The 25,650-nt window shown below is 42.5% G+C and overlaps 2 protein-coding genes across 4 annotated transcripts in view; one reads left to right on the top strand and one right to left on the bottom strand.

The window, feature by feature from the left end:
* Window positions 1–25,650, top strand: part of Ctnna2 (catenin alpha 2) — a 1,046,977-nt gene that overhangs the window by 701,087 nt on the left and 320,240 nt on the right. The window lies entirely within an intron of this gene.
* Lrrtm1 (leucine rich repeat transmembrane neuronal 1) lies at window positions 8,007–23,132 on the bottom strand. 2 transcript variants are annotated; one of them, XR_010040686.1, is made up of 2 exons: window positions 20,736–22,792; window positions 8,007–8,851 (listed from the first exon to the last, which is right to left on the bottom strand). XR_010040686.1 is itself a non-coding variant. In XM_063229645.1 (2 exons), the coding sequence occupies exon 2, from the start codon at window positions 22,613–22,615 to the stop codon at window positions 21,047–21,049; it is 1,569 nt and encodes a 522-aa protein (XP_063085715.1). In that variant the 5' UTR covers window positions 22,616–22,674; window positions 22,945–23,132; the 3' UTR covers window positions 20,674–21,046. The 2 variants fall into 2 exon arrangements, 1 of the variants encoding a protein (XP_063085715.1); XM_063229645.1 differs by lacking the exon at window positions 8,007–8,851 and adding an exon at window positions 22,945–23,132 and having other exon boundaries at window positions 20,674–22,674.

A 25,650-nucleotide genomic window follows, 5' to 3' on the forward strand; every position in this document is an offset into this window, starting at 1 on the left:
GGTCAAAATGAGCAAATATGATAAAACCTAGAAATGTTGTTTAACTTTGTAGACTTCCTCAAACAAAAATTATCTTTCTCAAAAAGTATTTTAAAGGTAACAGTGAAACCTGTACTACTATGGCGGAAACTAAATTTTGTTCATCTTCTTGCATGCTAGTGACTTTGTATTTTGGGATGTGTATATGACTAAGACATGAGAGAAAGGAGAAGTGATAGAGAAGAAAGAGGCAGAAGACATGGAAGGAAGAGAGACAACCAGGATAGTCAATCTGAGTAAAAGTTTGGGGTCATACAGCATTGACAGTCTCATGAACATATAGTCAAGATGAACAGAGAAGAAGCCTCAGGTATGGCCTTGTTAGAGTATTCTGGTGAAATAGCAAAGGAAAAATACAAAACAGTTTTATTGGGTTGAGGACATGGAAAGGACACAACCCATGGTGGTTTGGCTGTCTCCTTCAACCAGATACAGAGTGGCAGAGGATTATATGATCTCTGAAGTGGAGCATGGGGCAGCATTGATGATGTGTGAGGAATCAATTGAAATTCTCTGTGCGTGAAAACAGGAAGGGAGTTGTACTTAGGGCTGAAGAAGAAGCAGGAAGTGGTGAGCATTCCCACTTTGGTCTTCCGCCATGTTAGAGCACCACCATAACTGTACAGTAATTTATAATAGGGCAAGAACCTTTCAGGCCTGTCCGCTTCTACCACATTCCATGAGACAATATGGGCACCAGGTTTATCCTAGAGAGTGCTCTGTATTCCATCTGCTCCCTCTTGCTGCATATACACTATGTGTAGAGTGTCATTCCCAGAATAGACGTTAGCCTGCATGCAGTGAACAGTCCTACAGTGATACCTTTTCTCCAGGGGTCATAGACTTTTGCCTGTTTAATGATGACATTACATTTGGTGGCTTTAAAGGTATATCCAGTTGTGATATTATACCTTTTCATAATACTATACTCTTTCTTTTTTTCCATTTTTAAACTTAACCATCTGGTCCTATCTCTTTAGCTCATAGCATAATTCTTTGATGGCATCCAACAATGGGTGGACAGCAATACTGGCTTCTTATTTTTCTTTTTTTAGAAATCTATTAATAGAGTTGGTTTCTGTGAGAGGAATCTTCTCATGGCCCTTTATATTCTATCCCACAAAGAGACTTGGGGTTTTCTTGTCATGAGGTTATAGTGGTCAGTAGATTTAGAGTGTGTTTGTTATGGTTGAGAATCCTAGGAGATTTCCCTAATGGAAGTCATCTTTCTATAGGGTAGGGCTCAGGCTTCTCTTCTTTATACTCATTTTAAAATGAAGTCATTCATTGGATTTAGAATAGGAAGGATGTAGTAGCTATGGAGTTTCAGTTATCCCATCTGCATAACAGTGTCTACCTAGCAGGAGCAATGTATAGGAATTTTTGTACAAGCCAAGGTCAGGACCATCTCTTTCTGTAACTTCATATAATACTTGCTTTGTCTCCTTCCTTCACACGTGTGCTGTTCTGATCAAATGAGATTCTGTTTGCTGGCTACATTATTTTTTAACTATAAATTACAGAACAAATAATGAATTACTGTTACTGACATGCTATAAGAACTAGAAATTCTAGAGGATTCTTAGGAATCAGATGTCCCTGGATGTGTTAAACTTCAGCCTTTATCTGTAATTTGGAACCCTGCAAAAGTTGTCTGCTGTCTTATCCACACACAACCCTGGGCTGGTCAGCACATACATGGGGCCAGCCAAGTGAAATTAAGGTCTGAAGCCAGGTAGCACAGCAAAAACATCTGAACAGATTCTTGACTCAAGAATGATACACTGGGCTGGGGACATGCTCAGAGGCACAAGCACCTGCCTGGCAAGTGCAAGATCCTGAATTCAATTCCTGGTACCAAAATAAATAAATAAAAATTCATTAAGAATGATACATTTAGATATATTTTTCAGCTCATTCCATTTAGCACCTCAGTGGGGTCCTGGATTTGGGCTTTACATAATCCTACACTAACCTTTCTTTCTTTTTTTAATTTTTTTTTTAATTTTTCACCTCTTAGAAAAAAATTTATGGTCAAATGACTCTTTCATACCTAAAACGTATTATATGAGTACAAAATATTTTTATTTTCTTTTGTGACTTGATTTTTCTCCTTGAAAGTTTTCTTTTTTGAATGCTTCATGTAAACATCATCATTTTCTTTTCTGCCTTCCCAAGAGAACCATAAAATTCTTCTGGCTGCTCACTGGAGTAGCACCCCTTGGCTTCACTGATCTAAAGGGATTTGGGATTCCCAGGTGACCAGAGATTAATTATACCTACCCTAAATATACCATACACATTCCTTGGGCTCAATCGGGATGTTTTAGGCTTTTAAGGCACTGAATTGCTGAGGACTAGCCAGGGTTATGAGCTCATCAGAAATTCAAAAACTAAGTCTGTACAGTCTGTGGTATGTAGAAATGATTCACTTTAGAGGTGAAGTCATTAGAGCTCATTAAAAGGGCATCCTCTGAAACAGTGGAAATCAAACCTATGTGATCTTCCAAATCACAGAGGTTTTGGAATCTGAGGGATGACAGAGTGATGATCTTACAAATGGCTTTACTCCGAAATGCACAGGTTACCTTCAAGTGGGGAGAATGTGAGAGTAAAAAAGAGTAAAGGCTTTAATCATTGTTATGAGTCATAAAATGATTTTAAGAAGTTATTTTCTAAAAATTGTGTATTTGTATTTGTGAGTATAAAGACTCAATGGCAAGTAATGAGACAGATTCAGAATATGAGATCCACCTGCAGAGGGCCCCCATAAAAACAATCCTAGAGATAAAACAGACAAGTGTTTTGGTTGAGTTTTGAATAAGCCATGTTTGAAAGAGTAAAGGAGTAACAATTTTAATGCCATTACTACTGTAAAAAAAGTCACATGAGTTGTAACAAATGATGGCATGTTATGCGTGTCTCTCCTTTACCCTCATTACAGCTCAGAGCAGCCAAAAAGTGTGTCCCTGAGCCCTCTTAGAGCAGAAGGAATGGCTTTCCAGGCAAGGTGAAGGAGGCTTCTCCAGCCACTGACTCTACTAAGCACATAATGAAAGGAGGGTAGAAGAGAGGAGAGGGTGGGGAAACATACATTATTTAGTTTTTTATGGCTACCTTATCAAGACAGGCTACTTTATTGAGATAACAGATTATGGTTCATAATTTAGGAGGCTGGTTATTCAGTGGTCTGGCCCAGATGTTACCCCTCATCCCTTGGCTACCTTATGTCATGGTAAGACCACATGTGTAGCTCTCTGTGTGGTCCTTTTCCTTAAAAAACTGCCAAAATTCAATCATGTTATGACTTGAGTCTAATTGAATCACTTTTAAAAGCCTCTATTTCAAAGCATAATAATCAGGATCGAGTTTCTAATCCCTTAATGTCATTATGTATTAAACTCCTGCATAAATTTTGGGAGACAAACCATAACCAAGACATAGTGAAAGATAAGAAAAAAAAAAGAGATAAGAAAGAAAGGAGAGGGGCAGGGAAGAAAGAAAGAGATGCAAAGGAGTTTTATACTGATAAACCCAGAATGGTTGATTCTAGGCATCATGTCAGGTGTTTGAATTTGCCTTATCTCTATTTCCCTGAACATGGAAAAAGTATTGTGAGTGAAATAATCTCATTCAAGGCAATGTAAGTGGAAAGAATCCTGCCTTTCTGCTTCAGGGAAGTTGCAGCAAGGGGCATTGTAAATTCATCGGGACTCTCCAAGTTCTTATGGAATATTTTCATATCTTAATACATGATTCCATTTTTTATAGTGAATTATCAATCAAATGGAAATACAAGCTAAATTCAAGAAAATGCAAACCAAATAACTGGAACTTTAAAAGACCTGAGTCTAGATTGCACATTACTGATAGTTCTAACTCTGCTTCAAAAGTAGAAGTAATTACAACTTCCCAGGTCACTAAATCCCAAGGTGGGAAGTCAAGGTATAAGGCTAAAATTTGCAAAGATATTGGAAAGAGTTTTGAGGCCTGAGTCCCATACAATGTAGTTGTTCCCAATCTACCTTTCCCGTGGCTGAGCCTGAGCAAAAGAGAAGCAGTGGTCCTTCCTCCCTCCTTGCTGCCTCACGCCCTAACCAGGTCCCTCTTCGTTGCTTTCCGTGTCCTCTTCAGTGACATTTATTGTCATTGCTCGCCCTTTGCTTTGCTGGGAAACCATCAATACTGCCACTCCTCATCGACTCTGAACTTCAAAAACCTTTCTTTTCCATTGAGAATCCCTTAAAATTTTGTCACAGGCAGGTAAGAATTCACTGAGTGATGATTTCCCTGTCTTCTAAGATAATGGTCTAGTGATTTTAACTTTCTAACATGCATTGTCTCTACCCTACTCAGTGTAGAATTTTGGTAGCTATTTTTATCTGAGAATGAAACATTAATGAGAAGTTCCCTTATGGATATTTTTCTACTGGTCAGTCATTGTCCAGCTTCAGTAAAGGTGACACAGCCAGTCTGATATTTTAGCCCTTAATGATAATGTCACAATGGGCAAAGAGCTAAGGAATGGCTGCTGAGTCAATTGCCAATCGCATTCACCCTACTCTATCTCTCTTTCTACCAGTTTCTTTCCCAGTGTGGGTCTAAGGACACTGAGAGTAGGAACCGGGATCTTACTGAAAAGTGTCGATCCCAATGATGTCTGTCTCTCAGCCTACACATCAATATAAAGACCAGATATCTTGCAATGTTTGCCTCATAGTGATTTATCTTTTCTTCCAGTGCATTCTTGGAGAACTTGAAGGACATCTTTGTTTCTGCCTTTTGTAATAAAAGCATAGTCTGGGGGAACCCAGTCATTAGTCCTCATTTGTCCTCTATTTGGTCTTAATGGGCACACATAAGGCTTGTGAACATTGATAAAATTTAGAAGAGTAAAACTCTTGGTGTGAATGCAAATTAGGGGCCCCTGGGATGTTTGTCAAAAATTCAAAGTCTAATGTGGAATTAACAGATGTGTCTTCAGACATGATCTTATAGAGGATATCAGTAATATTTTAACTACTGCTGTTTCTATGGTGTTGTATTAGTGTGGTGCATGTGATTATAATCAATGAAATGGGCATAAAATCTGTCTTACGGTAAGAACAAAAATATTTCACTTGCTTTTTTTTCTTTCATAATTATCAATCACTATAAAGATTCTCTTATTATTCCAATCATTCTCAACTTTGAGATGGTTCTGTTTGCCCAGTATTCTCCCAGAATGCTCAGGAATGGTGTTATAATCTTCAAGGAAGTTACAGTGAGGAGCACTGTAGATTCTGGTCCCCCTGGCCTCCCTACCCTGCCTATAGTCTAGATCTGCACTCCTTGCCCAGAGGCGGGCAGAATGACTGCTTCATGTCTTGTTTGAGCCTTAGAATATTTTTTTTTTCTGAGAACGAAATGCTGATTCCTAAGACTTTGCCTCCTTCGTAGCCCCTCAGAAGCCTTCCCTGCTGGAGCTCTGCCTCCTCCTACATCTCTGCTAGCTACAGCTGCATCATTCTTTAAACCTTTCGTGCTCAGGATGCTTCAGCAACCCCCATCAGGTAGTTCCTTCTGTTCTACTTCTTTCTGAATGAGGTGATTCTCCTTTGCCTGAGGGCCTTCAAATACATTGCTTGGAACTCTGTTCACCTTTTAACAGTGTGTGTAGGGAAATGGTGTAACAGTCATGAGTTGTTTTCTCACTAATTCATCCTATTGTAGCTAGGATACATTCCTGCTGAAATAGAACAAAATTAGATTCAAGATTGTCCTACTGATTAAGTGTCTACTTGTGAAATATGAAATCAGCACATGCTGTTGAGCGCCTCGCCAGTGTGCTTGGCTGCTGCTTCCCTCCACCTGTCTGTGGCCTGCTGTTGCACTTGGTGGAACATTCTCTTGGGAAATGTTTTTCTTTTCTCATTTTACCTGCCAAATCCCATTCATCCAGACCCAAAGCATAGTCTGTATTCTTTTTGAAATCCTCCTCAACCTCCCTCCTCATCCTTTCTCCTTTAGATGTTACCTCAAAACACTTCACTTACATAGTGTATAGTATGCATCCTTTCCTGCCCTTCATTGCTATCACATGCACAAACATTGTACTCATGGTATCAGTGCAGAAACCCTCTGAGAGTAGGGCCCTGTGATGCTCTTTTTTGCTTCTCTGATGCCTAGAAACTAAACAAATTAAAGTGATGCACATGAGTTGTCTGCTGACCATGAACAGTGCATGCTGTCATATATACATATATATATAATTTAATTAAGTGATATCTAATATAATTAATATATTAATTTAATTAAGAGATGTATATATTATATGTTTACATTATATATTTTATATAATATATATTATTAATTTAATTAAGCGATATATATATATGGCTTAATTAAATTATATATATATATATATATATATATATATATATGGCTTAATTAAATTAATTGTATAGGCAATGAACAAGAAATTTCCTGGGACAGTTCAGACAGATACACATCAGTGCTAAGGAAAATGACTGTTCTAACTTCCTTAGGTGGGTGAGAGAGAAAGAGAATCATAGCTGAACACTTTGAGAAAACTTTCTTACGTTTCTTTAGAATTTAGCTGGATGTTGTATCATCATGAAAATTTGAACAAATAAAGGGGAAAGAAGAGGAGGCTGTACATAGCAAATGTGATAGCAGTAACTTTGACACCTGCGGGTTGGTTTGGCTATAGGAAAAAAACAAAGCAAAAAATAGCTTCTTATGATTTTACCAAATTTACACTTATAAATGGTAACAGCTATATTATTGCATATGTTTTCATCTAGTGATGCCCATAGACTAAATTATACTCAATTTCAAACAGCATTGTAAAGGAGTTTCATTGTGGAAGTCAAAATGTATTTCACTGGTAATAATTTACATTTGGTGCCAAATGTTAGGAGGAAGAGCAAGAGGAGGAGGATAATTTTGATACTCGTGATAATAATGATACTTATTGAATACTCTGTCCCATGTATGCATAAAATATCTTAAATATATTAATGTTAATCTTCCCCAATAACTTCAGGTTAAATATTGTATGTGTGCATGTGTGTATCGTATGTGTATTTTACAGGTAATTGAACCCAGAGAACACTGAGCTACATCTTTAGCTCCTTAATTTTTTTTAAACAAGATCTTACTAAGTTGCCCAGGCAAGCTTCAAACTTGTGATCCTCCTACCTCAGCCTCCCAAGCATTCAGAATTACAGGCATGTGCCGCTACATCTAGCCAAAGCAGGAAAATTGAACCACTTTAAGACTAATAGAGGCTGAGTTGTTTGCCCCATGTCATACAGCTACCATGGAGCTAGGATTCAGATCTGGGCCTATGACATTCCAAAGCCTAGCTATTTTTCATTTTGTAAAGCCCTAATGGTTAAGGACCAAGCAAATACAAACCCAGAAAGAGCATGGATTTTCCCTGATGATGTGTGCATAACTTGCACCTCTGCTATGGGATAAATGCAATGTTTTACCCAGCTCAAAGTTCGGTGCAGTGTAAAGCTATTACATTTACTCAGCGCTTCATCCCATTTGAGAGCACAAATGTGTGGGCTTAGGCAATTATTTTCTTAGTTAATGACTTAATTATCATCGTAAGATTTGCTCTCCGTGCCCAAAGCATCTCCTCCTGCAAACTAGCTTGGTGATGGAAGTACAAAACCTCATTTCCAGGCTTCCCCTTTCGTTGTCACTTGCTGTTTCCTGTGACTGTGTCCCAAGAAAGGGACATTTACCTGAAGGTGAGACAAAACACTTGAAACCTCCTGACCCTCTTAGCACAGGGCTTGAAAACCTCTTAGCTATCACCACAAATTTATGTTTGCTGTTAGAAAATTGCTTTGGGAAATGATGTGGATCACAGAAGTAAATTTTCTGTCAAGATAAACTTTAGTCGTGAGCAAAGCAGAATTCAGCGGGGGCGATAGGGAGGGGGATCCCTAGGTGTTTTATCTCATTTTTATTAACATTCTTTAATATTTACCGCAGTCATACTTTGTGAGCCAAGCTGTTAACGCAAGCACTGAACTACAGAGAAGATTCAAGAATTTCTCTGGAGAGGGTACCTTCAGTTCTGCTTTACAAACAGAAGCTGTTGGTAACAGATGTGCTTCAAAGAACTGGCAGTAGTTAAAAGAATTAAGGTGAAAAATAAAATCTCTAGAACTGCACCTCCCAGACAGCAGAAATCCACTGCCTCTGGACTGGCCCAAATTCTTCAGCCTGTTTCCAGAAATTGCTGTTATGCAGTCTGCACAGATGGTGGAGTGCTTCGACAAGAAAGGGAGGAAGGGAGCCTGGCAGGGAGCTTGAAGGGAGCTTGAAGCAGGATTCTTCTTCTTCTTCTCCCTTTTTTTTTTTTTTTTTTTTTTTTTTTTTTTATCAGAAGCTGGGCTTGGTAGAACATAAAAACAAAAACGGATTCTGTCTTCAATCACATCAGCCTTCATCCCATTTCTTTGGGTTTGGTGGCCCAGGATAAACAGGGGAACCCAGCAAGCTGCTTGGTCCTGGATATGTAGCTGAATATTTTTGAAACTGAGGGCTGCTTGTCTGTTAGGTCCAAGAACGCTATCTCACAGAGACAGATATAAAACATAGCTGGAGCCAGCAATTGAAGGCTCAAAGAGCAGTGCGTGCCCTTTTGATGGTGAGGATGGAATAAGTGATGTTCACTCAATCAAGTAAGAATTTTGTTCCAGAAGTCTCGTTTAATCTCTCAGAACATCAAAAAGTTATACGCTGCTGGGGAGAGGTACGCTCAGAGAAAGCAGACTGGGTATGGGATCTGTTGACAGAAGAACCATTAGATTAATAATTATAGTAATAATAATAATATTAATAATCATAATAAGACAGTCACTTGCAGCATATCCTAGAGTATCTGTTATGGTAGGTCCTGTGTGTGTGGATTTTTGTCACTTTCTTCTTAAGTAAGTATTCTAGCTGACCCCAGTGATGGGGGAGAAAGGGTAATCTGTTCTTCCTTCCATTAACTATATTAATTATTCTGCGCTATGACTTCCTCTGCTAATTGCCACACCAATTCTTTCATCTGCAAAGATAACGTTTATATAGCTGATTTAGTACAGCCTCTTCTTAGTTTCTGCTCCTAGAAACCAATTCAATTTCCTGACCATTCAATTTCCTACCACTCTGTTGTTATAAACACAGCATGTTACTATGTGAGTGAAGCAGTGGGACGGGGACTAGTGCTGCTTGAGAATTTGTTACTGACCATCATTTCCACAGACTTGATGAATGTCATCTCTCATCATCTTCATCCAAGCCTGCAAGGCAGCCATGGGTGTGATCATTGTAGAGGTGTGGAACGTGAGGTTCACAGAACTGACATAATGACCTGCCTGTGTCCCACCTAGACGAGACTGTATCAGCAGGTCAAATGAAACTAAGGCTGTTCTCCAAGAAGCCAGCAGCCCTCTCTGTTCAGTCTTGTGGCCTCCATATTACATATGTGCCCAGTGCTGCTGTCATGAGCACTTAATTCAGAGCAACGACTCATAGCAGGAATTAAAGGAGAGGTGATGCTGGTGGCCATCAGAAATCACACTGTGTGTGTGGCCAACCACGTAGCTCATGTCCTCACTGTCCTAAGAGTTTCTACCATCCTAAATTTTGACATAGGACCTCAGAGCTTTGGGGATTCCATCACTCGTATTTCATTTGATCTTGGCCATGTACTTTTGAAACAGGCTGCCCAGGGATTACCTTCTAAGTTGGTAGACAAGAGAAAGGAGGTCCCGAAAGGCAGTGATTTATCTAAGCCAGCAAATGGCAGAGGCAGGGCCAGGAACCTGTCAATTAATTCCATACCCAATTTGAAATACATAATGAAGTCTCCAAATAAAGACACTTCTGGAAAGCGATGCTTGAGGAGGAGCTGATAAGAGCCAGTCTTCTGAATGAAACTGTAGCTGTCTGAATAATCTCTGCAGCCTAGTTTTCATTATCAAAGTGCCTGTGTACCTCCTTCGACCCTCTCAAAGCCTTGAATGATGTGATGCCTTTTTGGTAGTTGTCCCTTTCTCATGGCTATTGGTGACTAGCTCATTCTTTTGCAGCCTTTTTGTATTTCACAATTGCCCTCCTTCAGAAAAATACTGTTTAGAATTTTGTCCTAACCATTTCCTTTCATTGATATGTTGACTCTGTATAGGTAGCATATCTGTTTATGTGCTACAAGTATATCAGAGCTGTATTAGATATTTTTTCACCCAGGTGATAAACAATGTTTGGCCTCCAGTGCAATAGTACTCTCAGTGAGAATGAATACTGTAGCTCATAACTATGAATTCGGTTAAATTAAAGAAAAACAAGGAAGGAGAAATGATTGACAGATGGAAAGAACAAGCAAAGTAGAAAACACTGAACACAACAGTAGCCAGCAAAGACTACAAAAAAAACACTAAATGAAGATGGGCTTTGCTTTTCCAAAGCCTCCGCCTTTTTCTGGCAGCATAGGTTTCTGTGTGTAGATTTCACTTGTGACACAGTGTTCCCAACAATTCTCTCTAAAGCTGTGTCAGAGCAGGCTTTGGTCCTCTCTTAGGAAACCACAACCACACGGTGTGATTGGAACCGATTTCATACTTTTGGAATATGAGTGCAAAAAAGGATGTCGCTTCGAACCACTTCTACTTTCTATCTGTGGTATGGGTAGATCTTTATGGACACTGCGGCCTGCCGTTGGAGGAAGCTACATAAATCCACCACTTTGCGTGTTAGTGACCTAAAGAAGAAAGTGTTGGAGAGTACTCTTACTTCCCTTCACCTTTTAATGCCATACCTTGTCTACCATGTCAGTGAGACAGAGGAAAAGCTAGAATTCACCCCTACCAACTTAAGAAAGAACAGTCTGCGTTGGGTACAACTGACTAGCCCAAGAGCCAGGAGCAAACTGACAAAGCTAGAATAGAGATTCTGCCTCTCAGAGCTCAGCTACGTACTTCCCTTTGTTACATTTGCTGGAGCAGCATCCAGCCATGGCTATTTGTACGCAAAGAAAAAGCTTCTGAAATAAACACCAGTAAATCTGTTACAGCTGAAGATGTATACTTAGTGTCCTGGGGGCTAGTATGGTTTAACACTGTCAATATGAAATAAGACTTCGCGGGTTGGATAACAACCTCAAGCTGTGGTTTTCCACCTTTAGGAGCTGAATCCAGGTAGCATCCGAAGTGGAAATGAGTTTATGCTGCCTTACCAGAGACCCACATGGACAGCGCTACCCCAAGCCAGCCACAGGCTTTCAGTTTGTGTGAAAACAGAAAGATCATGCCAAACCCACGTGTGCCAATGATTATAATCATGTTCACGTGCTTATGCTTCTGGTAGAGCAGATTTGGCAGGGCTGCCTGATCACAGCAGTAAAACCAAGCTTTTGAAAACCCAAAAGAAAGTTGTATATAGGCTATAAAGACTGGATTAGTTTTAAAGCTATGAAGGAATCCATTTGTGGCTGTCCTACCTCCCGCCTTGACTTTCGGCCTCTGTAACCTTCTCTCTACAGCTCAGTGCTTTCAAGAAAGGGTGGGGGCATGGCTTTGGAGAACAGCACCTCTGGTTATATTTTGATTCAGCCCTTTTCTACCTGGGGGATCCATGTTTTTGTATTTAAAGGACATGAGTCCAGTTTATGCCATGTTCCAGTCATTGTCCTTACTACTTTACAAAAAGTAATTACTTTCAATCACAGTAGTAACTTACTTAACTCTTGCAACCCTATTTCTAAACCAAAAGATTAAGAAACTTGCCAAAGTCACTCAGCCAAAATTCAAAACCAAGCTCTGTGACTCCTATGACATATCCTACTAAAATAACCTTAGGAAAGTCATTGGACCTCTCTAACCTCAGTTTATCTGTTTTTAAAGTGGAGATAATAATACTACTCTTAAAAGGAGGGATGAAGATTGATTGCAGGGTTTAAATTAGACAGTGTTAAGGGTTAGGAGATTGCCAAGTACCTAGGAAGTGAAATATATATAACGAGCACTCTCAAGGGTGGGGATTCACATACTGAAGAAATGGTAGCACCTTCAACACACTCTAGGATGAATCTGTCAAAATAGCCTGGCGAGGCCCTCTCCCTAATGCCTGAGCTTCACTGATGTTTAGTCATTTTCAAGGAAATGGTTCTATTGTTCACTCAACTATCCCTGGAAAGAAATGTAGAGCTACTTTGATTGAATGAGTTAAAGCAATATAATTAGAATTTTAAAAGTCTGAGTGATATGGTATCTTTAGCAGCATTTCAGTTACAATGCACTGGCTCCTCTTCTTCCCTACAGTATGTTTATTTCTGTCTTTTTGTACCTTCATGATTTTTTTTAAAATAATGTGCAAAAAAGAATCAATATAAAAGAATTCAGATTAAAAATCGCCTTGCCAGAAAGTAAACGAGGGAGGCTGAATTCCAAGAAGTAAAAATTTAAAAAGAAAGAAAGACAGAAAGCCTGCAGATTCACTTGTGGGGAAATATAGATTTCACTGAAATGCAATCACCATAGAGCAGTGACACAAAATCACAGAGTGCGAGGTTGTTCTGCAGCTGAGGGATAAATGACAGAACTAACTGCCTTGGCCAGCTGAAGACAGATTGTTGTATTGTTCCATTAATTGTGTGAAACTTGGCTTTTCCAGACCTTTCTGTGGCAGACTAATCCAGCTCCTGAATGCTTCTGAGCCCTGGCACTTTTATTCAAGGCTGCCTTCGGTATCTCTGAGAGGTCCCTGCCATATAGTCTATAATACTGAGAATTCTTAGTTGGACATAAACACACTGATGGTAAACACCTAAAAGCACATGTTTTCTAAAGAGGAAATTCGTTTAAGGAGGTAAAATGTGTTTGATGATCTGATCTTTATCCTGCCTTTAAGATCTGCACTGGTCTTTGAGCCTTGTGCCTGTTTTGTTTTGTTTAGAGGAAGAAAGCAGGATTTCATGTCCAAATATACATCACCCAGCTGTTTTAGAGCATGAAATTCTAGCACTTGAGTGATTTCTCTAGGTTATACCCCTCCCCACCAATGTCCTATTTAAAGCTGCAAAAATCCCTAAGTAGAGTCATCACAACTCACCAATGAGTGTTCTACTAGGACTTAGTTTTCACACTCTTCAAAGAGACAGTTGAAAAGCTGTTGATGGCAGGTGGGTAGAGAAGATGGAAACATTTTGGTGCTGGAGTATTTGGGAAGTGTTGACATCTTTAAAGATGTTTCTTGGCCCTTGTAGAGGCTTCTGGAGCAAAGAAAATAGCCTCAGGCATTGAGGCTTGTGTGGGACCACAAAAAAGGGCAGATGTGAGACTATGGTGTCAAATTTAAGAGTTTCCAGAGTCCATTTGGAGGAAGATGTACAGAAATATGTGTGCATTGTGCTTCCACAATTGCTGGAAGGGTTAATGATGTGAATGTCTCCAACAGTTCCAACCCTACCTCATAAAGGCATAACCCTCACAGAGCAGAAAGTACTCTGAATTCAGAAGAAACATTCCAGCTGCCATGTCCAGTAGTGGAAATGAATGGCCATAGGCAAACCGGAAGACATCATCAGATCTCAGTCTTCTTGTAGTAAAACAGAACGAGTTTGTAGTTCCTTGTAAAATGCGGGGGGGGGGAGTGAGAACAAATAAAATAATAATTATAAATACCGTGAGCTCTATAGTGCTCAGAAAAAATTCTAAGCACATCCTTAAGTCTTTCTCCTATCAGTGCACCAGGCAGACTCACTGTGGTAGGTGTAGGAGGCAGAAGGCGCTCCCTTAACCCTGACCCCATCCATCCCAGCTACCTACCTCCTTATACTTTTTTAAAGAGCTACAGTCAGGGCCTATATCTTATAAATCACTAAGCGGTGATGCTAAAATTCTGAGATCTTCTAATTCAGTGCTTCTCAACCTTGCATGAACTTTATAATCCTCTGGAAGCTTTAAAAAAACACACATACACACACACCCAAGGCCCCATCATAGGCTTATTACATCAGAATCTCCTGGGGTGCGAGCTAGGCATGGCTCTTAAGTGCTTCAACTGTACCACCAGAGTGAACAAAAGGCCAAGAGGACTCAACTAGAGAATTTTTTTTTTCCTTATAAATAGGGAAAAATGACTTACCAACATTATCTTGCTAGGAAGCAGATAGCCAACTTGGAAGATCTTAATAAAGAAAGAAGTGAAAAAATTGAAGAATTATGTATAACCGCTATCTGAGAGCCATGTAAAGGACAAATCTTGAAATACTTCTTGCTCTTCCTTTTTTCTTTTGTTTTAAATCATCCTTTCCTAGCTCCCTCCCCCACCTCATCTTATCCCTTCGTCTTGATCTCTCTTTCTTCCTCTATCTCTTCTACTTCCCTCCTCATTTAAGGCACGAGGGCTCAACTCCTAGTGTCAACTGTAGCCACTGACAATATGGTAAATAATTTTAGGCAACATTGACAAACAGTCTAAGTCCTCCTGCAACACTCCAGTAACATCTTTTAGCATTTTTATTGGTCCCACTTTATAGTCCTGCACCTTAGGTCTCACGCATTAGTGAGTGTGAGACAGCATCTCTGTGACTTTAACTCTTCCTGCCCTTTGTAAAAATCCTCCCGTCCCAACATACACTCACAAGTCTGGTCCTTCTTTAATAACTTCTCTAAAACCACTGTCTCCATAAATTGTTTTATTTATACACCTTTTCTCATTCATATGCTGGCAAGACTGATGATATATATAAAGAGTGTTTTCGGAATGGGAAATCAAGGGAGATTTCAGTTTTCTGGTTAAATTACACTAGCTTGAAAATCACTTTGGTTTCATGTTTTATTGCCGTGGAGATGGATAGTAAAATAAAAGCCCAGAAAAGAAAGCATTCTCAAGGACTACATGGGCAAATTCTCCAAAAAACAGACAGACAGAGACTCACTGAAATATAATGATTCTAGAGCTTCTCAAGGCATGTGAATATCAGCATCTGGGTTAAAGACCAAGACTAAGTCTAGACTCTGTTACTTAGAGGAAGTGGTTGACTTTCCTAACAGAAGTGTTCTAGGTAACAGTATCAGTCTGACCTGCAGTGCATTCTATTAAAAGTGAACTCTTAGCTCCCTCACAATGCCATCTGCAATGAATTTCACTCATTTCCTTGTGACTCCTCCCAAACCCATCTGTTTGTGATGCCAGAATCTCTAGGCCATCATGCTGCTAACATCTGAGATTATTTCCTTGATTAACAATGTCCACCCTACTCAGTAGACCAAGCACACTGATTTTTCTTTTTTAAATGGAGGTTCATTCTCATCTTAGATACATTCCCCTAATGACTGGTGATGAGAAATCACAGGCAGGTGGGCTGAATTTGTTAAGACTCCAGAACACCTCTTGTAAGGAATAGAGACTTCCTCATTGTGCCTTTTATTAACTTAATCTTCACTGTTAACTTGATTCTTTCTCTGATTCCTAAATAAAGTATTGCTATAGAAAAAAAGTGGGCCAATTGAGGGTTCTGACTAGTTAATTTAAGTTGCACCATATGTTCTTTGGAAGCTTATGCTAAGTACAGGTCTTTTGCTGATTAGCACACAACCTGAGAGTTTTTAATTTAGATTTCCAGATCCCTGACAGGAGAGAAGATGTCCAAATGAGAATAGATCTAGATAAATCCAAAGGTAATTCAGAGAAACTGCTCTGTAAACTTAGGGTACTGTGTACCCTACTTTCTACCATGAAGCAAAGATTCCTAGTCTCAATACTCTCATGCGAGGGGTCAAATAATGCCTTGATATTGACAGAATTCTGTGCACCATAGCATGCTTAGCAGTATCATGGCCTCTCCCCATCAGATACCATTAGCTTCCCTATCATGCATGCCTAAAAATTAAAAATGTCTCCAGACATTAATAAAAATTGTCCACTGGGTGGCAGGTTTTCCACTGCTTGGTAACCACTTGCATAGACACGGCCCATGTCATCAGTAAGCAAGAAATGTGATTAAATCTCTGACAGTAACATATGGATGTCTGTACATTACTCTCTCTGAATTCAAAATTATCTGGTAAGAGGTTGGAGTGGATGATTACTGGCCCTTTCTTCTCCTCAATACCTCTGAGAAGTCTGCTCGGAGCAGAGTTGTGCTTTACCTCATTACCAGGAATCAAAGCAAATGAAGTCATGGTCCAAATTCCCGTATTCAAGAATGACACCTAAAGCATCTGACAGAAGCATGCGGAACATATGCCCAGCTTGGGTTGAATGGGGGTAACCAGTCAAAGCAAAAAGAAGCAAGGAGTAGCAATAAGCCCAACACTCTGAATACCAGCTCCCAGTCACTAGCTGACTTTGCACCCTGTAGGTAGTGTCTCTGAGCCCCAGACTCCTCATATATAAAGTGCAGATTGCTAATACCTCATTCGTGTGTTAGGATCTGATCCAAGACACCTATTCCAAGTAAATTCTCAGTTGATTTTATTTCTCCATCTCATTTACATTTCTGTGTAAACCTTGAGGATGTGATAGCCAGGCCCTTCACTTTCAGCAAAAATCAAAGGCCTTCAGAATGGTATATAATTGAACGCTAGCAAATGTGTCCCAGGCAGAATTTTGCCTCTTGGATCCAGGTGGAAAACATAAGGGTGAGCATTTTTTTTTTAAGTGGAGAAATATGTTTCTTATTCCTGAGGTGAGAAATAGTCTGAAAAGAATGCATTACCATTTGCTGGCTGTAACCATTAGACAGTGGGTGTACAGTCTGCATGACGATAGACATCCAGGGGAACCCCAACATGTAAACTCTGTTCCAATTGGTAATTAATGCCTGAAAACACCACCTCCCATATTAGTCCATTATTGTGGTGGTTTTATTGAATTGAGTAAAAGTTTTTCAACAGAAGAAGGATGGAAGTAATTAGAGCTAACAAGTTGTTATGTAATGTGGCTGTCTATATCTATGTGCATATATGTGCACGCTTGTGTATTTATATATGGCTGTATACATAAAAGTGCACCCATATTTGCACTCATATACATGAATATACATGTACATCTGGGTATATGTATATTTATATATGTGGAAATATTTGTGTGTGGGTCCTTAAATCTTCCTCGATCTATATTTCAGGAATCTGTTTACCAGTCATGTTCTAGCTAAATCTATGTCATTTGACATTCCATCAAGGGCAAACTCAATTCAACTAACACAACAACCCATTTAGTGGATGTTTATTTTCACTCTTTGATATACTCAGATACTCCTTTTCCAAAGCAAATATACATTCAGATTCCTCAACAATGTTCTCTGTGAATAAGTATCTGATGACTTTCATTTTAGCAGAACAGAGAATCCATTGGTACTCACTCCCATAGGACTTGCTGACAAGTTCTTTAATACAAATTACAGACACGAGTATCCTCTATGCCTGGCCTTGATCTGGGTGCATTGCTTGAGAAATTTGGGAGGAATAGCAAGTGGTGCTTTCCCCTCTAATTACTTATACGTCCTCAGGAGTGTGTTACTGATGCTAAGTCATACCAAATATCTACCTTTCTGGAAGTCAGGAGAAAAGGTAAGGTGCTCTTCTTATACTTTGAAGCTCTTGGGAGAATATACAAGGCAATGTATAAACATTAAAAAACAATATCATATTACTGGAATAACTTTTTCTTTGTGAGGGCAGCTGTACAGTGTTGGAGACATAGGGTCCCTTTAGAGCTGGGGGTCACCGCTGTTGTGGCTAAAGTCTTGGTACCAGGATCTGCCTTTCCTCTGAGGACAGCTAAAAGATGGGTTTCATTTGACCTGCTCCCCTGGGGCACAGCCTAAAGAAACATTTGGGGGTAAGACTAGTAAGAAAGTGTCATTTGTCACTTAGAAATCTTTTTTTTTCTATATAAATATTCGAAAAACCTCAATACCATTGCTGAACTTTAATCAGCTGCTAAGATGCTGCAAACGGAGGGTTAATCCATCATACTGCCCAGAAGCCCTGCATTGTGGCCTTAAGTTTTTAGGTAGCATTGGATAATGAAATTAAATTAGCACCCTCTGTGGGAGACACTCAAAAAAGGTGCTTACACCTTTAAAAATTAGCCTCCTTTTAAATGCTTAGAGGGTCAGAGCAAATTTCTCCAGACTGGAAGATTAATTAATTTGAGGGGAAAAAAAGATTTCAAGTGTCACAAAACCTTAGATAAAACTACCACTCTCCCTTATTCTTGGTTTTTCCCTCCCCTCCTTACCCTTCTTCAAACCAAGAGACTCAAGATCATGAAATAATATGAGCTAAATTCCTGTTTGTATAGGATACACATTGCAGAAACATAGAGAGGCACACAGAAAGCAAGAATCCAGCTTTCAATAGCCCTCACTTCCTCCTAAAGCTCCAGCTTGCAGATTCTTCTATCCTACGATCTTTCTTAAGATTTACATGGACTTAAAATTTTCCGAATACATGATGTTTGGTCATGGGCTAGGGGGAACAGCAGAAAAAAAGTGTGATTATTCTTTCTCATGAACACACTGAGCAAGAAAAAGAATAAAAAAGAAAGTCTGGGAGACAGGAAACAAACTATCTTTTTCCAGCATTCTCATTTCTAGATGATGGGGGGAACCTGTACTTCTGATATTTGCCAGAAAGGCTTTGCTGCTAGAAGCTTTCCCTGTAAGAATATCAACACAGCCTTTAATGCACGAAGCTTTTGGCACTGAGTGCCTTGGAGGAGGCTAAAGGAATGAAACCTTTCTTCAATGGATATAATTTAGGAACCCCTCACCCCATAAAAGGTATGCTTTTTTTCCACAGGAGTTCTCTTTTGAGGGGTTTAATTATAGCTGTGAGGCGTATCCTTCCTGTCCTTCTCCTCTGGCCCTCCAAGTGGTAATGTATTCAGAATGGCAACTTCATATGATCATGTTTTGGCTAAATCCACAAGCCCCACCTCAAATTTTTCAGACCAAGCACTTCTGTTCTAGAACATTAATAGTCTAAATGAGTGTTATATGTATGGAGAATTTAATTACAAATACAGCAAGACAAAGTTTGCTGTAGGACAAATGAGCTGGAGAAAAGGGAACGGGAAGATATGGCCTTAAAGAAAATTGCAAAATATTTCTCTTGAAGAAACCTCTTAGAAACCATCATTTTAGGCATATTGGTTTCTCCACAGGTAGAAGAGAAATCTACCAGCAATCCTTAACATAAGTAACTCTTCTACTGATAATGTCCATTTCAAAAAGTTCCTGATTGCCTTTCAGATTGGTGACTGGAGGCAGTTGCATGTTGTGGGATGGTGGAGAGTTTGTTCCCCAGCCCACTTCTTGCTATTTGAGCTTATCTCAGGAAAAGGAAAAAAAGTAAAAGGAGAGATGCTAGGCTGTAGTATCTTTTAGGAGGCTGAGAAAAGCATTCTGTACATGGCACCATCTTTCAGTTTTCACCATCTGCCATCTATGACAGTTTATTTCAATCACACATCTAATTAAATTGTTATTTGGAGAAAGACCCCTCCAACAAAGCATATAACTCTCCTCTTGCCTTTCCCCGAACCCACCACGTACTGTACCGCCAGCTCCTCACTCTTTAGTTCAATTTAGGAAAACAAACAAACAAACAAACAAACCTAAAACTGAAATCTCAGCGATGGACCAAGAAACATGTGAGGGGGAGAAGGAGCGACAATCATCCCAACACACACAAGAAATAAAAAGCATAAAGAAAGCAAGTGAGACATAAAAAGGCCATCTGAGAGGAGGCAGCTTTCCTGTCCTGGGTTAACAAATTATTCCCATCTTAGTAATGTGCAAACACAGAATCAGATGCTGGTTTCTCTCCCACCCCTCTCCCAGTCTCTGCTGCATCAAGCCTGTCCCTAGATTCTCTTGCTACCGTTCATTATCCTGTAGGCATTCATCCTAAATCAAGACTTCCTCTCTGCCCTCAGTACCTTGGAGTACATATGTGATCACTGCTCAGAGCCTGGGCTTGCTGCAGTTTTAGCAATGTGCTCCACAAGCACAGCTTTCAGCTTTGCACATTGGGATTCTGTCTCCTGCTGAGTGAAACCCAAGGGAACTGAGCTGAGGGGCTTTAACCTCAGAAGGTAGCAAACAGCGTACAAATGCTACTAATTCTGGTGAATCAGAGACAGAGGAGAATTATGAGGAAGCGTTTGGGGGTGAAATTTTGAGTTCATTTGAAAGGTGGTTCTACCAAGCACAAAAATATTTCTTATAAGAGAAACTGCCTGGTACTGGCTTTTCAAAACCATTTGCAGTGATCTCTCTGTGCCTCAAAGGCTAAGCAATGTTGTCCAAACTCCAACCCACCTTGCCCTGCTCCATTGTGCTCCCATTCCCCAGGTAACACAGCCCTGCTGACTTTTTCAGCCTCACTCCTGTGGGGCACATTAACCTGACTCATTCCACTGATAAGCTTTGTTTGCCCTTCTTAATATTTCAGACCACATCTGACCACCTTGTTCTTTGATTTTCCAATCTTGCCTCTGACCCAGCACCCCAACCCCTAAGCATCCCACCTCCACCCCAGAGAATTGTAACTGTTGCTTCTCTAATAACACAGGTAACAGTTCATTTAGGTTACACCACTCTATAAAAACTGTAAATGCTATTTTATTTTAAACATTTTAGTTTACAAAAAAAAATCAATGATTGGTACCTTTTTTTTTTACACTCTCAGATTCCTGAATATGGGCAGATCTTCAAAGGGAGGAAGGATTTCTCATATGAAATTTAAGATAGACTGTCCTGAAGGTTGTGGGGTGGGGTTTTGTTTGTTGTGTTTTATTTCGTTTTTGTTTTTAAGACACAATAAAGCTAAAATGTCAAGTCTCTGGGAGAGATCCCCGTACAGTTTCAGTCAAGGATCATATCAGAGCACAGACAAGGGGACCCCAGCCTGGTGCCCGCCGGCCCGCCCGGCTGCCCAGGAGTATTTGGTAGCGCATGGGTTGAGAGCCACTGAGACAATCACACCTCGCATTCCCTCGCGGGCTGCTGGTGGCAGGTGCATGAGCCATACTCATTGATGATCACCAGGGCGCCCTCAATGTGGTTCGGTTTGTAATCAACATAGTATTCCTGGGCAGACATGGCAGCCATCTGATGCATGGTCTGTTTCTGCTTCTGCTTCCTGCGCTGCGTGACAAAGCACTGTCTGAGCTGCCTGAGACTGGCTGGGAAACACTTCCAGGACACGTAGAGCACCAGGACCACGATGAGGAAGGAGAAGATGAGGGCCATGGTGCCCGTGACCACTTTGTGGATCTGCACGGCATTCTCCGCGTGCTCGCTGCCTGGGAGAGCCACTGTGGTGGGCTCGGGCGTGCCGTCGTGCTGCCCCTCCCCGCCGTCCGCGAGCGTGGTGGCCGAGCTGTCGGGGGGCCCCAGATCACTGCGGTTGGTGACGGCAGAGAGGAGGTGGCCGCTCGTGGGCTCGGCCCCATCCTCGCACAGGTGGAAGGCGTACACGGCGTCCAGGACGTCCTCGCCCTGGGCGTACTCAGGGCTGGCGCACTGCAAGCTGCCGTCGTAGCGCCCCTGGAAGCTGCTGAGCCAGGACGCCAGGGCACACACGTTGCGCCCGCAGTCCCACAGGTTCCCGGCTAGGGTAATGCTCGTAAGGGACTTCCAGGAGTTGAGGATGCGGGGCTCGATGTAGGTGAGGCGGTTGGAGTCCAGCTGCAGGGACTGCAGGTGCGGCACGGTCTCAAACACATGGGGTTCCATGTACTCAATCTCGTTGCCCGACAGGTCCATTTTCTCCAGATTCCAAACCCAGTCCAGCGAGCTGACCACAATGGCCACCTTGTTCCTCCTCAGGCAGAGCGAGTGCAGGGAGATGAGGCGCGGGAAGTGGGCGAAGTTCACCTTGACCAAGTCGTTGTGCTCCAGGTGCAGCTCGGTGAGCTTGAACAAGCCGGCGAAAGAGTTGCGCGCCAGGCTCTTGAGCTGATTGTATCCTATGTCGAGAAACTTGAGGCTGCGGCAGTCCTGGAAGATGCGCACGGGCACAAATTGGATGGCGTTGGCCCGCATGTGCAGCGTAGTGAGCTTCCGCAGCCCGTGGAAGAGGTCGGGCGCGAGCGCCTGCAGCTTGTTGTATGAGAGGTCCACGCTTCGCAGGTTGGGCATGGGCCGGAAGGTGGTGTTGGCCAGTTGGGTGATCTGGTTGGAACTCAGCGTGAGTTCCTTAACTCGGCGCAGTTTCTGAAAGGCGTCCCCCTGCACCGAGCAGATGTGATTGTGATCCAGATAGAGCCACGTGAGCTGCATTAACCCCGTGAACTGGTCGGCGCGCAGCTCCGAGAGGCTGTTGTAGCGCAGCGACAAGCCCAGCAGGCCGGACAGGTTGTGGGGCGCCTCGGTGAGGTTGAGCGCCTCGCAGTACAGCAGCCGCCCCTCGCACCGGCACAGCTGCGGGCACCCGCTGGGGGCGGCGGGCAGCATCTGAAAGCAGGCCCCCAGCAGACACAAGACCACCCCCGAGGGCCTCCTCAGCAGCCAGTATAGACAGAGACCGAGCAGCAGGAAATCCATTAGCGAGAATCTTTCCAGAGAGACTGGAGAATGTCCATTGGAAGCGCTCGGTCAGAAATCTACATCATATTTTATTCCGAGGGAGGGGAGGCGGGGGAGGGGGAGAAAAGGGCAAAAATCAAATGAATATACAGAAAGAAAGAAGAACCCCCCTCCCCAAAAGCCACACGGTCACCTCTAAGCATGCAGAAAGCTGGGCGGCATGGAAAGTTCACAGCCACGGAAAGATCAAAGAGATGGTGATTTGGTCCATGTTAGAAGCTGCAGCAGAGAGAGGGGAGGGGAAAAAATCTTCGGGAAAGAATTTAATTAAAAAGTGTCTTACCCACCCTTTTCCAGAGAGTGACAACCTCCATTCAGCTGCTCCCTTTGTGTGCAGGCTAATTATATGCAGGGCGAGAGAAGACCCCTCTGTGTTTCCGAGGCAGCCCGGGTCCGCGGCCGGCGGATCTGGCAGGCGCACAATGTCTCACTTTGCTGATCGGCTCGGGGCTGCAAGGGCGGCGGGCGAGGCGGGGAGACGACGACTTCCAGGACCCGCAAGTTTCCCAACTACGTGCCGGAGGAGCCCGGGCTTCGCCTTCCTGCCGCCGTCCTTTTCCTCTGCAGTTCGGACTGTGACGTTGTGGGGGAAAAAAACTCCAAACTCGGGGCTCGCGACTCCCCAGGATTTGCCAGTCTGGTTAATGTCCGTCATTGGAAATGACCACTGACCGGCGCCACCTTTCACTCGGCGGAGACCGCCTGCCATTCGCGCCCCCGGCAGCCGCGGAGAGCAGAGCGGGCTGGCTCATGCCTCGCGGGCGGGCGGGCGGGTGGCGGCGGCGTGGGGAGCGGCGAGCGGCGCCCCGGCTGCTTCCCTCCGCCAGGCAGTGCGCGGCGCGAGCTGTACCGGCACCTACTGCTCACTGAGTGTCGTAAGCTGCTCACGATTGTGCGTCTTCCCCGGCACCTCAGACATGGGCAGATTGAAAAGGGGTGGGCATAAAACCAACATTTCACCGAGCGCTGAAGTAATATGTGTGCTTTGATGAAATGGAAAACACTTGCAGCTTTTTGGTCCATATTTCAGGGGGAAAAAAGGAGGGAGAGAGGGAGCGAGAGAGAGAAGGGGGGTGGCTGAGGTAGGGGTTAGCATCATCAATGACAGGATAGTTGCAAGGGGGGAACTGAAATATTCTCTGCTCTCCCCCTTCCTTTTGGGAATATATATATATAATTTCCTCCTTTAAAGCTGGCTGCGTCTAAGAGGTACGTAGGAATCTGTAGAGAAATCAACATTTGGTCCTTTGCTTTACTTACAGAAGCAACTTGAGAGAAGACCCAGGAAGGCAATGATTTGGGGCTTGGCTACAATTTTTTTTTTCCCTTCCCCTTGCAAGCACTGGAGTTCTGCAGTGAGCCAGCCCTTTTTTGGTGGTGGATGGGCGAATACTTTCAAACCCACCCAGTTTGGGAAGCCATCCCAGTTCCTGTGATGTGAGATCTAGTGTGGCAGAGATGAGCGTCAGTGTGCGGGGAGCTTTGCCTGCGATCCCGTGGGGGCTTCACATGGAAGCCTGGGGGCTCCGTGCAGATGGGGGAAGATTCTGCTGGCTGACGTGGGGAGGCCAAGCCTGACATGTGCTGTGCGGGCTCATCACCAGGTCCTGTCCCACACATCATCCCAGGAGAAGGTGCTGCAGAATGTGTGGGGAAGGGGTGCTTTGAACCATAGTGATGCCTTCTCTTTTCCATCCACCCACCCAGTGAGAGCTGAAGCTGTACTGAACTGTGCTACTTCCAAGGATGAGGAGAAGCCTCTGCCTCATTATTTCCCCTCACAATTATTTATAGATAGGAGTCTTTACAGTGAATAATCTCTCTCTCTCTCTCTCTCTCTCTCTCTCTCTCTCTCTCTCTCTCTCCATATCTCTCTCTGTGTCTGTCTCTCTCCTCTCTCTATCTCCGTCTCTCTTTCTCTGCCTATCTTTCTGACTAGTATGGTTGAGATGCATTGTCAGGGATCTGTTTGTTGATCATCTTCAAAAATGGCTGAGTAAGCCTGAAAAATGTGAATATGGACAAGCCTGCTTTCTTGCCAAGGATGCCCAGGGAACTGGAAAGAACTGATTGTGACTCTCTGGCTCCTCTCTTTCAATTCCTATCATTTCTTCCTCCAGAGAATTCAATCTAAGGGGCCACTGTCAATCATGGCACATACTTTGATAGGAATGAGGGGGATTAGCAGAGCTTCTGTACTGAACACACTGGTCAGATCCCTAGAGTCATCCCTAACACTCAACCCGTAGGGACTAACCATGAAATTAAGGTCACCAAAGACTAATGGTACTTTTCAGGAAAAGTCATATGAACAGGGCATGAATCATTCCCATTTTGTATTCATCTGAGCTCTGCCCTGGTCAGTCCTCTCTGAGATGCATCATTTAATTGAACACAAATATGAAATGTTCTAGACATCACATGCTGTCTTAAGAGCGAGAAGAGACATTAGAAAATCAACCCCTTCATTCTGTATGTGATGAAACAGAGACCCAGACACATCAGGGGATCATCTAAGGTCATACAGTTTGTGAATGGCACAGATGGTCTTTTGCTATTCCTCTCCATTGTGGTAGGCTCTCCTCACTCAAGCCCCCCACCTAGCTCTGCACTGGAGACTTGCAGGTTTTGTCCTGGCACTTCTAAGATGCTGCAGAACACTCAGACAGACAAACAATATCTCCATCAAGTGGATCCATCTTGTGCCAAAACAATTATTCCTGACATGAAGGAGCTGTTGATTGAGCCATAAACTCAAAAAGGCTGGGGCAGAGGGCTGGGCAGGCGCAGGCAGGGATAAACAACCCCCAACTACTGAGCAAGCGCTGTATCAGCCACCCAGTCTCCATGACTGCTAGGGAGAAAATCCTCCTAATGCATGCATCTTGGCAAAGTGGTGATAGAGGCTGCCAAATGGCAAGAAGAGGTCCCACTTTGGATGTCACTTGATTTGTAGAGCTGGTACAGAAAGGCAGAAGAGAGTTGAGTGTTGG

The sequence above is a fragment of the Cavia porcellus genome, unplaced genomic scaffold (genome assembly GCF_034190915.1).
Source record: "Cavia porcellus strain 051 isolate PalLab524CR breed Dunkin Hartley unplaced genomic scaffold, mCavPor4.1 scaffold_18, whole genome shotgun sequence".
NCBI lineage: Eukaryota > Metazoa > Chordata > Mammalia > Rodentia > Caviidae > Cavia > Cavia porcellus.

Bases quoted from the DNA above. Each gene is read 5' to 3' on its own strand.
- Lrrtm1 (XM_063229645.1), bottom strand. From the start codon at position 22,615: ATGGATTTCCTGCTGCTCGGTCTCTGTCTATACTGGCTGCTGAGGAGG.